Source organism: Tachypleus tridentatus, chromosome 2, assembly GCF_004210375.1.
Source record: "Tachypleus tridentatus isolate NWPU-2018 chromosome 2, ASM421037v1, whole genome shotgun sequence".
Classification (NCBI taxonomy): domain Eukaryota; kingdom Metazoa; phylum Arthropoda; class Merostomata; order Xiphosura; family Limulidae; genus Tachypleus; species Tachypleus tridentatus.
The window spans coordinates 135,367,835-135,381,027 of NC_134826.1; the positions used below are offsets into that span (position 1 = coordinate 135,367,835).

The 13,193-nt window shown below is 33.6% G+C and overlaps 1 protein-coding gene and 1 long non-coding RNA gene across 2 annotated transcripts in view; one reads left to right on the forward strand and one right to left on the reverse strand.

Annotated features, from left to right (window-relative positions):
* Positions 1-2,814, forward strand: part of LOC143245188 (transcriptional activator protein Pur-alpha-like) — a 68,994-nt gene extending 66,180 nt beyond the window's left edge. Inside the window, exon 7 of the mRNA XM_076491231.1 lies at positions 8-2,814. Coding sequence (XP_076347346.1) covers positions 8-97 — 90 coding nt within the window. The 3' untranslated portion in view covers positions 98-2,814. The remainder of the gene's footprint in view (positions 1-7) is intronic.
* A 689-nt stretch (positions 2,815-3,503) lies between these two features.
* On the reverse strand, positions 3,504-5,866 carry LOC143245189 (uncharacterized). Its single transcript, XR_013025496.1, has 2 exons — positions 5,671-5,866; positions 3,504-4,088 (listed from the first exon to the last, which is right to left on the reverse strand). It is a non-coding gene; the product is annotated as an uncharacterized LOC143245189 (long non-coding RNA).
* Positions 5,867-13,193: the final 7,327 nt, after the last annotated feature.

The following is a 13,193-nucleotide window of genomic DNA, read 5'->3' on the forward strand; positions in this document are numbered from 1 at the left end:
TTTGCAGTATTCAACTCGAAATCTGAGGGCCACGGGTTCGAATCCCCATCGCACCAAACATGTTCGCCCTTTCAGCTGTGGGGGTGTTATATTGTGACTGTCAGTCCCACTATTCATTGGTAAAAGAGTAGCCCAAGAGTTGGCAGTCGGTAGTGACGACTAGCTGCCTTCTGTCTAGTCTTACACTGCTAAATTAGGGACAGCTGGTGCAGATAGCCTTCGAGTAACTGTTCGTGAACTAAAAAAATAAACAAACTTTTGCAGTAAAAAAAAATAGGTATATATGAAACTAACTTTCAGCTTGCTACATTATAAATGATGTTGGTTAAAATACTTACTCACACACACATCTTTAAAAGACATACATTAATTTGAAAAAATAGAAACCTGAATTGGTCAACTCAGTAGATTACTTGTATTATATATAAACTAAGAGAATTAACTACAAAAAAAAAAAGAGGAAAATTTATAACAATCATTAGCTCATACTTTTCGTATTTAATTTTAATGTTTATGTCAAATGAGAAAAAGAGAACATATCAAGTGTGCTACATAAAGAACTATATAATTCAATAAATATAAACATAATAGTTTTATAATAAAAAAAAAGTAAAAATCTGTTGATAATTTATCAGTCCCATTAACACATACTGAAAATGTTTTCCCAATTTGAACACTTTTGTCACCAACACTAGTTGTTTTTATATGTTTATTAATATCTTAGACATAGAGATAACTCTATAACAATCATCTGCTGATACAGAATATTTTTTGTATAGCAGTAGAGGAATTGTTTTCTGATACATTATATTTTTTGTGCATAATTATTTTAATCAAAGATCTTTGAAGCTGTTTCCTTTAATAAGGCTTAGTAAGTCTATAAAAGCGGAAGGGCTCATAAAATATTCCAAAACAGAGCAGTCACTTTAGGTTATTAATCAGACATGTTCCAAAACAATACATTAACAATGGAAAATTTATTAAATTTCATTTCAAATACTTTTTTGTGCAATATAGTTGTGGTGAAATAAAGATAACATCAAGACCTGTATGACATATTTTCATTGTAGAAAATGAATAAAAAGTTTGTATTAAGGCTTACATTACTGGCAAAATGTATGAGTGATGCTTTCTGCTTATGTTGGTGAGGATAAGGGTGCAGATTTCATGTATCTGGATTTTCAGAGAGCATTTGACAAAGTGCCACATAAAAGGCTTGAAAAAAACGGACTTTATAGGTGTGGGGGATATGTTAGTTAATAGGATAGAAGAGTGGCTGGATGGAAGATAGCAGAAGGTTGTTGCAAATGGGGTTCAGTGAAACTAGATTAATGTTACAAGTAAGGTACCTCAGGGTTAATCAATAACCTAGATGAAGGAATAGTCAAGAAATTACTTACATTTGCATATGATATTAAGACATTGGGTGTTGCTAGCTGTGAAGATGCTACTGCTGCTTTACAATAGAATTTAAATAATTTATTGAATTAGGCAAATAAATGGCACATGAATTTTAATTATAATAAATGTAAGATAATGGATGTAGGCTGTCATAATTTGAGTTATAAGTATAATTTGGATATGAATAACCTTAACAACGTTTTGAAAGGAAGGGATCTAGGTGTGACAGTCGATCAGTGTATAAAGCCATCCTATCAGTGTGCTGTCACTCGTAGTAGGGCAAATAAGATTTTAGGTTGTATCTATAGAAATATTGAATTCAAGTCTACAGATGTTATTTCATTGGACAGGTCACTGGTTAGGCTACATTTGGAGTATTGTGTTCAGTTTTGGGCTCTTTACCTCAGGAAAGATATTGCATTGTTGGAAAGAGCTCAGAGAGGAGTTACTAAAATGGCACCTGGGGTGGGGGTTGACATGTGAGAAGCTAAAATCTTTCAAATTGTTTTCCCTTGAAATAAAGAAGAGTTAGAGTGGAACTGATTGAGGTGTTTAGGATTGTAAAGGGAAATGATAGCATTGATACATCATCTTTTTTCGTATACTACAGGGAGAAAGGCAGGACTAGGGACAGAAGTATAAATTTTGGCAAAATAGGAGTCATCTTCAACTGAGACAGCTTTATTTCTTTAACAAGGTGGTTGGCCTTTAGAATGAATTACCTTCAGATGTTGTAAAGGCAGTAAATTTAAATTAGTTTAAGGAACAGCTTGATAACTATATGAATGATAAGAGCTGACTTTAAGTTGTTTTTCAAAGTTAGTTTAGAGTGTGAAACAGCTGAGATGGACCAGTAGGCCCCATGTTGTCCCAAAATGTTATATGTTAAATTTGGGGATAAATGTTGCATTTCTTTAGCACCCAATAATCACACCACAGTCTGAAAACTATACTTCAAACATACCTAACAGAAGTTAAAGCATGTTCTTTAGTTGTGAATATGACCTTAGGTATTTGTTTTCTTCAAAGAGAAGTGAAATTCAGAGGCATTCTTTAGAGTCCTCAGTCAAAGATGTACTAGTTTGGCTGTTATAATCAAAATTGTTAAAAGTAAGAGATAAATCAAACACATAGGCTGCATATAATTCTTGTTTGTTATTTTTATTATCAGTGGAAGTTTACATTTTGTCATAACATTAAATTTATATTGTTGTAAAAGACGATTCAATTTTGAGATACATAGATTTAGTTCATTAAGCCACAGACCTTTCATAATGTTTCACAAATAGAAGTTTCTGCATTAAAAAGTTTTACATTCTCAAGACGAACTGAAACTAAATTCAATTACACATGCATCAATTTCCTTTACATATCTGGGCTTTAAAAATAATATCAGTGAAATCCATAATAACTTGTGACTATTTGGACTTAATAAATTTTTTTTTCCTATAAAATCTATTTAAAAAATTTAGTTTTTGCATGTGCATCTGACATTTTAAATAATCAGAACAGCTGAGCAAAAGGTTTTCTATTTTAAGTTGTTTACTTTTTTTTTCAATAAATGATAAATTAGTGAAATTTCTTTCTTTCTTATAAATGTTGCATTTTATATTTAAATCATATCACAAAGTATTGATTGAAAGAACTCAGATGTTGGTCATTTTTTCATCATACGAAGCTTAGCTTCATCTTAACATAGTCTACTTTTTGTCTGAGTAAACAGACCAAGCCAGTTTTTACATATATATTTAAGTGAGTCAACCTTAAAAAAATTGTTTGTTTTCCCTTTACTAAACCTGCCCTATTGGGTGTAGATAGGTAAATAGATAGGTATACATTTCATTTAGTGACACAAAAGATATATAGTGCATTAACTCCTCTGGTGTTTAAAAGAAGAACAAGAGGAAGGGCCATTCATGATTCTGTGTTAATCTTGTAGTGATAGGCTTAAATAATCAATGTAAATAATAGAGTTATGTATTGATTTTTTGTATAAGTTTTTGTTTTTTCAATTTACTATCCTGTTACAAAATGATACTATACTATTGGACTTCAGCCATATCAATGTAGTAGAGTTTAAAAATAAAGCAAACAATCAAAAGTCAGAAGTAATACTTTTATTTAATGTGCATAATATCTCTAAACTTTTAAAATCACTTGACTGGTTTCGTTTTATAACTGTCTTCTCCCTTAGTGAACACCAAGTACAGACTGTTGGATCATCTCTGAATTCTATAAGTAGTTCTGGGTCTTCTTCAGCTTCAGTGCTGACACAATGAGCACATTTGGGTTTTCTTCCAAAGTGCTACATTTTATCTCACTGACGTGAGTTTAACATCGTTAATATTTTAGTTGAAATCAGTTGTAATGCTTGTTGAATCCTTATATTTTGGTTAAAGCATATCACCAAAGTTTTTGTCTGAGGAAACTTCAGTACTGGTTACTTTGTCTAGAGTTCTATCTTCCTGTCAAAAACAACACATCTTGTACAGGTCATCCCAACACTGCTTTTGAGACATTCTCCTCAAATCATTTGGAATCAACATTTTTACAGTTTCTTCCTCCTAAACAAGTCTACAAACGCGGAAAATGGGGTGTCCATTTTTATTCTAAGTTAGGAGGGTTTATGAATAATTATTACGAAATGTCAATTTGTAAGTACAGTATTAACCAGAAAAGAAGAAAACCTGAAAATATATGTCAAAATTGGGATTAAAAATAGACCAGGTGGAAAAAAACAAACAATAAATATATATAATAAAATTTTCTGAATTGCACAAAATTTCTCCTAAGTTGGTTGGGAAATGGGAAACAACATTTTAATTTATGCCCTGTAAATTTTCACGTAATCCTAGAAAAATGGTTTTGATTTGGTTTGTTTTAATTTCATGCAAAGCTACACAAGGGCTAATTCAGCAGTGCAGGACTAGAGGGAGGGCAGCTAGTCATCACCACCCACTGCCAACTCTTGGATTACTCTTTTACCAATGAATAGTGGGATTGACCATTATATTGTAATGCCCTCACAGCTGAAAGGGTGAGCATGTTTGGTGTGATGGGGAATCGAACCCAAGAAAAGTGGTAACTTGACAGAAGTTAAATAAAGCATTACCAGTTTTTAACGGTGAAAGTAATTGTAATAGTTTCTGTAAAATTAAAGGAACAAATAAAAAGTTTTAATGTCTTCTTTATTGTATAATAACAGTGTCCTAAGTATTTTTGTCTCCTTATGTTCACTGCTTTATAGTATCTTATATTTAAAAAGTTATTTTGTTCCTCTTATTTTAGTTGGTACAATTTAAGTGATAAACTCTCAACATAATGATATCAGAAGAGATTGAAGAAACTCTATCCTAAAAAAATTGCAAACTGTTTTAACACAATATTGGATGACAAGGGACCAGTTGTTTCATTTAGGCTATTCCATCCAATAAACTAAACTTTAAAAATGAAAACTAATATTATGGCAAATCTGCATTTGAAAATATATTTTACTGGTATGTAATTAACCTCTTTATAATCTGGACCAAAAACTCATAAATGTTTGCTTACTCAGATGTGTCATAGTAATATATTCCAAGTACATAAAGACATCAGCTAATATACAGATATGGAAAGATCTTTTTTTTTCACATGAAGTTTATTCAATCAATAAGTACTTCACTAATTATAAAAGTTAGTGAATCAATAGTAAGTTGAAGATTTTATACTGTATATATTCTTTAATAGTTTTTTGAACACAGTGTAGTAAAATGAAAACCCGTTTTCAGTTATCTTACTTTATGTATGTTATTGATGTAATAGTTAGCCTAAAAGATATACTGAATATGCAGTAATCAATTTTAAACAATAACATATAAGCAATATTTCTAATAGTAGATACTTTTTAAAAAAGTATTTAATGACAATTAACTGACCAAGCAAATATATCACCAAGTCATTATTTTGGTTAATGAAGTATGAAGCAAGTTATAGCAAACCAAATTTTTGCCAACCGTAGATACAAACTGTTTGAAAAAGTTTTAGTCTCTTATGAAAAATACTCTAAAGGTGTCATTTATATAAACAAAAGTAATTGGTTGATCTGTAGAATGCATTAAAGCAATTGGAAACTAATTCTATGGTGCACAGTGACACCTATATTTTTTAGATTGCTTTTGTAGTTCATTACGTTTCATATAAGAGTACTACAAAACAGTACTGAAAACATTCTGCATGCTACTATAAGAATCTTAAAGTTAACTGTAATTCAAAGAACATTTGACGTACACGCTCACCCAGAAGTAACTGCAGTCATGTCCGTTTTATAGCACAATTTATAACAAGGAGTTAATTCTATGTATTGAGTGCATAGTATATATAATTCAGCAAAATGAGTGCAACTATCATGTTAAAAACAACAAATTATATTGTTGTAAGGTGTACTTTTAATGTTGCAACTTATTCTTGTGCTAGAGGGAGCTGCAGGAAGTAATGATGATGCCAATATCAAAGAGTTTGTAAGACTAGCTTAAAACACGTCAAATGCTTGATGTCAAGTTTTCTAGCATATTGAAAGATATAAAAAAAGAGATAATTTTGAAAATTAAATAGCTTTTTCAAGATAGTAGAGTTATTTCTAGCAAGTAATATGAATCAATCTTTTTTTATATTTGTCTCAGCCAAGAAGTGGTATAAGTTTATTCTATACGTTAAGTGTAGTGCAGCTTATGTCATTTGTAAACATGATCAATAGATATGTACAGTGAAGGTAATTTGTAAAATCACTGAGGAAAAATAAATTTTTTATTGTTTACATGGACCAGACTTTGAATTGTTTCTACCAGATAATTTAAAAGAACCCACTAACATTTTTAGTTTTACCTGTTAATGTACCTTTGATGAAGTTAATAGTGATGGATAAAACGTTTAAGAAAACTTAAAAGTAATAAGATTTCTCGTTGGAATAACAATTCCAATTAATACATAGTATTTGGAGATAAACAGGAGTATCAGCTCAAAAAGAAAATTAGAAACATCCGATAACACATTTTTACCCAAAAATATATTTATTCGGAATTTAAGTTTTTGTCTTATAGATTTTTGACAATTCATTGATAAAATCAAAAGTATTGAAACTAATCGAAAAAGGGCCCGGCATGGCAAGGCGTGCGACTCGTAATCTGAGGGTTGCGGGTTCGCATCCCCGTCGTGCCAAACATGCTCGCCCTTTCAGCCGAGGGTCGTTATAATGTGACGGCCAATCCCACTATTCGTTGGTAACAGAGTAGCCCAAGAGTTGGCAGTGGGTGGTGATGACTAGCTGACTTCCCTCTAGTCTTGCACTGCTAAATTAGGGACGGCTAGCACAGATAGCCCTCGAGTAGCTTTGTGCGAAATTCAAGAAACAAAACAAACTAATCGGAAAATTAATTTCATTCTTTAGAATAGCAAAACCCCTACCTATGCATCATTGATATTATACAGTTTCTTTGTATAATGATGATTCATATTAAGTATGGTTAAAATACATTCACTGAAAATATGCTGGAGCATTACATAGAAAAAATAAACTTTAAAAAAAAAAAGATGCATTTGAATTTCTTTCATACAATAGGATCTGGCATGGCCAGATGGATTAAGGCGTTCGACTCGTAATCCGAGGGTCGCGAGTTCGAATTCCCGTCGCACCAAACACGCTCGCCATTTCAGTCTTGGGGGCGTTATAATGTGACGGTCAATCCTATTTGTTCGTTGGTAAAAGAGTAGCCTAAGAGTTGGTGGTGGGTAGTGATGACTAGCTGTCTTCCCTCTAGTGTTACACTGTTAAAATAGGGACGGCTAGCGCAGATAGTCATCGTGTAGCTTTGCGCGAAATTCAAAAAACAAAAATCGTACAATAGTTTTCAACGTGAATTTGAGCACTAACATCGACCTCTTAGTTTTCAATTTATATTTCTTAAGATGCATTTAAAGATCATAATACGTGGACGTTGGCTTTGCATCATGATCAGACATATTTTCACCAAAAATAGTCAATTAGGGCCACTTGTGAAATAATATATGGATCGAAAACAACAGAATTATTCATATAAAATAATAGCGTTCTCTTAATTTCATACGCGATCTTGGCATATTCTTCAAGACTCAGAGTACATTCGTTCAGATTCGTTGCTTCCACTATCTTGAAAGAATAGATGTTTGACATCAAAAATTGCAGATGCTGGTGTTTCTCTTCCAGTAAATCACGTATATCTAGAAAGGTATTTGTAACTGAAGCTGCCTATAACAATAGTAATCAAATAATAAGAACTTCAACTTCATTCCTGGCACAATATTAATAAGATCAGTCGACACGTAACCTGAGGGTCGCAGGTTCGAATCCCCGTCACACCAAACATGTTTGCCCTTTCAGCCGTGGGTGCATTATAATGTGACGATCAATCTCACTATTCATTGGTAAAAGAGTTGCCCAAGAGTTGTTGGTTGTTGGTGATGACTAGCTGCCTTCCCTCTGGTCTTAAACTGCTAAATTAGGAATAGCTTTCGTGTGTCTTTGCGCGAAATTCAAAACAAGGTCAATAAATAAATACGTAAAATTTCGTCTGCTTTCACAAATGTAATTATATTAGTGTACTTAACAGAAATAAACGCATTTAATATAAAATTTCTGCATAATGAATAATTTATTCAGAAATAATATCAAGATAAAACAACATACACAGATTTCCCGTTTTTACAAATCAAACTTATTTCTAGATAAAAAACTACTCAAACTGTGTTTTCTTTCATTTTTAATAAACAAATAATTTCCCTTCATAAGAAGTGAGTCATAATTTTTAAATATATTAGCTTCCTCAACTTTAAGATATACCTTGATCAATCTTATTAAAAACATTGCAGTCACCATGTTTTTTATCTAATATCGTGTAGATTCTAAAAGGAATACTTTCTCTTTCTATTAGGAATCAAACGTTTATGACTCTCCTAATTTAGGACCAATCCAAAAATATTAATTAACTGTACTAAGGAACACAAGGAACACACCATGCTTCAGTTCTGTTTACAACTAAGCTTATCATTGTAATATTTAATACAAATACACCATATCTCAATCCACAAGTACACTGTCCTACGTGTGACAAAATTGTCATAGCAATATAACAGATAATAGAAGACTGGGAACACCAACGCGCTCGACTCTCAATCTGAAGTTCCCAGGTCCAAATCCCCGTTCCACCAAACCTTTGGGTCGTGGGTCGTTATAATGTGATGGCCAGTTTGTGGGTAAAAGAGTTGGCGGTGTATCGTGATAACTAGCTGCCTTTCCTCTAGTCTTTTACTGTTAAATTATTGATGGCTAGCACAAATAGCCCCTATGTAGCTTTGCGTGAAATTCAAAACAAACACAAGATAATAGAGAGGATTTTGTTAGTGTAATGGTTGATAATATTAAATAAGATTCTTGATTATATTAAAGTAGAAAGACAACACCGCATGGAAAAGTATCTGACCAACTTATCACATTAAAGTCCGATTCTGCCGTTTATTAATGTGTTTAATGTTTCTGCCCGTTCTTATAAAAACATTTTCTTGTCTGCTAAAAAAATTCTCTGGTGACGTCATATTGGAAGAAGTTAGGTAATGCATTTTACTTATTTATTTCTGCATCATATATTATTTATATATATATACATTTGTCCCTCGCGGGAGCAGTGGTTAGTCTATAGATTTACAACGTTTAAAACAGGGGTTCGATTCCCTTCGGTATACACAGCAGATATTCCAAAATGTCTTTGCTATAGGAAAATACACATACATTTATATCAACATGTATAAAAAGCAAAAACAAATGGCTATCTGTCTGTTTGTCCGTTATCTAACTACTCCTAGGTTGTTGTGCCAACCTTAATCAAACTTTGTGGGATAATAATTTGTAACAAGGGACTTCTTAACGGGAATCTCACCAACACCCATGCACATCCATTATTGTTGTTTAGCATTTATTATCTTCATAAATAGATGGCGCTAGATCCTTTTATAAAAACTTAAATTTTCTATAACGTATAAACTGTGGGGGGCGGCACACAAATGTCTTGTCTGTCTTAAAGAGTGCGCTGGCACTCTTCATGGAGAAATACAAGAAAAATAAATAACCGCCTCTATTCAGATGAATAGAGATAAACTCAGATGAAGTGTCTACTTCAACATCCACATAAGGCTCATATGAAGATCCATTTTTTGAGCTGTACCCAATTTTCACTTTGACCCTTGCTCTGACAACTTCGGCCGTAAAACACTGTTACGACCACTGATCATATATTAATAAATCTCGTGAAACACTGTTGAAGGACATCAAGAGCTGGATGTCGAAATCTACCTCATACGGATATAAAGTAACTCTGACTGTACACACGTCATATATCATGTTTTAAGTTTATACATACCCTTAAATGTTGAGTTCTTAAGCCTTTTATAAAATTTTGGGTGAAATTAAAATAAATAATGTAATAATATGCTATGTTATAAATAAATTGTGTGAAAGTTAAGATATTTGTGTTATTTATCATAGCATCCACTCATACATTTTTATCTTAAGTTTATAACTTGGGAAAAAAGGATGGTTACCTCAGATTGTTGGTAATAAATGTTCAACTGCCACGTTTTACGTTGGGATTTTGTCCATGTTTAGACCAAGGAGGGTTAACTTCAACTTTGACCTCTTTCTTCCTAGTATCCCCTAGTACACCAGTAAGTCTACAGATTTACCACACTAAAATCAGGGTTTGGTTTCTCTTCAGTGGGTTCAGTAGACAGTGCGAGGCCCGGCATGACCAAGCTTGTTAAGGCGTGCGACTCGTAATCTGACGGTCGCGGGTTCGCATCCCCGTCTCGTCAAACACGGCCCTTTCAGCCGTGGGGGCGTTATAATGTGACTATCAATCCCACTATTCGTTGGTAAAAGAGTAGCCCAAATGTTGGCGGTGGGTGGTGATGACTAGCTACCTTCCCTCTAGTCTTACACTGCTAAATTAGGAACAGCTAGCATAAATAGCCCTCGAGGAGCTTTGTGCGAAATTCAAAAACAAACAAACAAACAAGATAGCGCGAGGTGATTTTGCTATAAAAAAAAAACACACTTTCTCCATATCAGAAGTTATGTTATTCTTCTTATACTGAAATTGATTTCTAAGTAACATATATAAAAAACTATGTTGCTATACTCACAGTATATTATATTTTTCTATTTTCCCCAATTTTAACATTTCATATTCAGGCCACGTTCACTTCGTGGGGTTATTTTAACAAGTATATTTGTACTGAGCTTCGCTAATGTATCAGTGCACTTTCAGTCTTCGTGTTAGCAACACACTTCAGCTTGGCACTCAAGCATACGCACACAAAATCTTAATTTTGCATATAAAACTCTTTTAAGATAGAACCAAGGTTTTGTCTGGGAATCAATTAGTTTAGCATTGTTTGGCATCTAACTATATTGTTCCAGATGTTTAGAGGAAAGAGGTACTTAGGATTAAGCTTGTTATGTTTGATGCAGCAGAGTTGTTTCTGGGTCGGTATTTGGCCATGTTATTGTGCGCGATCTGAAGGGGTCAAGTTTTATTTAGACCTCTTATTCCTATGTAGCAAAGAATAAAGATATTGTTTAGGTTTCCGGTTTTTTTCTCATTCACACAGTTTAACTTTGTTATTTTTGGATATATCTCTCTTCTTAATACAGAATATAGTCTTCTGTAAAGTTAATGAAGTTATTGAAGTCTTAACAAATTAGAAGCAATGAGAAAGAAGTTCTGTCACTTCCTGTTCAAATTTGTACAAATGTACCAAATTCAACAGTGGTAATCTTAACCACATCTCTACTGTGAAATGAGCTGCTTTGAACAAAAAGTGATAAAACTGCTTTTTCATTGCTTCTAATTTGTTAAGACCCTACATCTTTACCTCTTTGCTTTCAATCTACTCCCTTTATCTTACAACAAGGATGCGAACCCGCGACCCTCAGATTACGAGTCGCACTCCCTTACACGCTTGGCCATGCCGGGCCGGGAGTGCAGTCTACAAATCTTTCAAGAAAAGACATTTAAAGTGCATCACAAGAGCTTTAAAATAGCCTAATTTAGGCCGAGAGCTCATTTTTAGTTGTATAATTTCACCAAAACTTCAGGCTTTCACCATGGGCAGAGCTGGATATGCGATTTACTTGTCACCCTAACTTTATATATTACACTCAGTCTACAGTTGGAAGAACAACGTTGTTTAAAATGGCAATACTATATTCTCACTGTGTCTTCACACTCGTTGTTTTATAGTTGAAGTTTACCATATTATAATATTAATATAAATACTAAATATAAGTACTAATAAGAACTTCGAGTACATCACGACTTTGGTTACACCATCAACAAAGAGTTCCCAAATTCCAGAACCCTTACTTGCTTACTTAGCCAACAAGGGTTTTTTGATTGATCATGAACACGATGAATGTTGTCCAAGGTTAGAAAGTGTCTTATGATATTACAATAAATAACGCAAGAGTAAAACTAATTTCAATACTTTCTTTCAAACCGTTTTTCCGCTTTTTAACTAATGTTTTGTCGTGAAGTAAATAGCGTCACATTCTGGAACACAACAGAAGGTTTTATTCTTCATTGATTTCATGTTTTTAAATTCTTCTCTATAGCTCAAAGTTAATGGCTTGAGAAACACAACTTTTGTTACCCTTTTCCTTTCAAAGAGAGGTTGAAACTTATTCCATTAAAGAACAGTTCTGTCTAAAGCCTGGGGCTCACATTTTGTTAATCATTTATTTTCAAGAAAGTGAAAACACGTCAAGGCCCGGCATGGCCAGTTGGGTTAAGGCGTTCGACTCGTAATCTGAGGGTCGCGGGTTCGAATGCCCGTCGCACAAAACATGCTCGTCCTTTCAGCCGTGGAAGCGTTATAATATAACGGTTAATCCCACTATTTGTTGGTAAAAGAGTAGCCCAAGAGTTGGCGGTGAGTGGTGATGACTAGCTGCCTCTCCTCTAGTCTTACACTGGTAAATTAGGGACGACTAGCGCAGATAGTCCTCGTGTACAAAGTGGAAAAGCATCGCAGCAGTAGAGTTTTAGATGAACAAAATATTGGTATATAAGAAATATCACATATTTGCACCCAAACACTCAACATGTATACACACATATAACTTAATCCGATTGCAGAGTTCTTTCTAAAATTTTGTACATCTATCGAGTTTCACACTTAACTCTGCAAAACTTCTGCTACAACTTAGCTACTTATGTACAGTAATTCCAGAATGTCAGATCAACGTTTCCATACAAATCATAACTTATACAGCTTGGTGGAAAGCAATTGTCACAATACTCATTATGTTAGTAGTTCAACCAGTCTTCTGCCCTAACCATGCAATGATTAAATGGTCATCGTAGAATATCTTTATGGCATCTTACTATGAACCACCACCAGCCTATAGTTCAAATAGAAGTAACATTTATATCACGTGCTTGTCTTAGCTACAAGTCAAACAATCCGAGTCGAAAGAATTACGAGGTCATGTTAGCTTCTCAGTTAATCATCAAAGTAGATAGAATGTTTCACCTCTGGTTTTCCATCATCTGGTGTTTCATCATATGAATCCTGATGAACAACTTGATGTTTACTATCATCTCTTCCTTCGTATCAGTTGAAACGAGGTTATATAATTCAGGGTCTTAACGCCAGAGTAAATTTGCTAATCCATTTTTGGGTAATGGAGTAGACAGTGATGTAAATTTTAAGCTTGTCAATAGGTT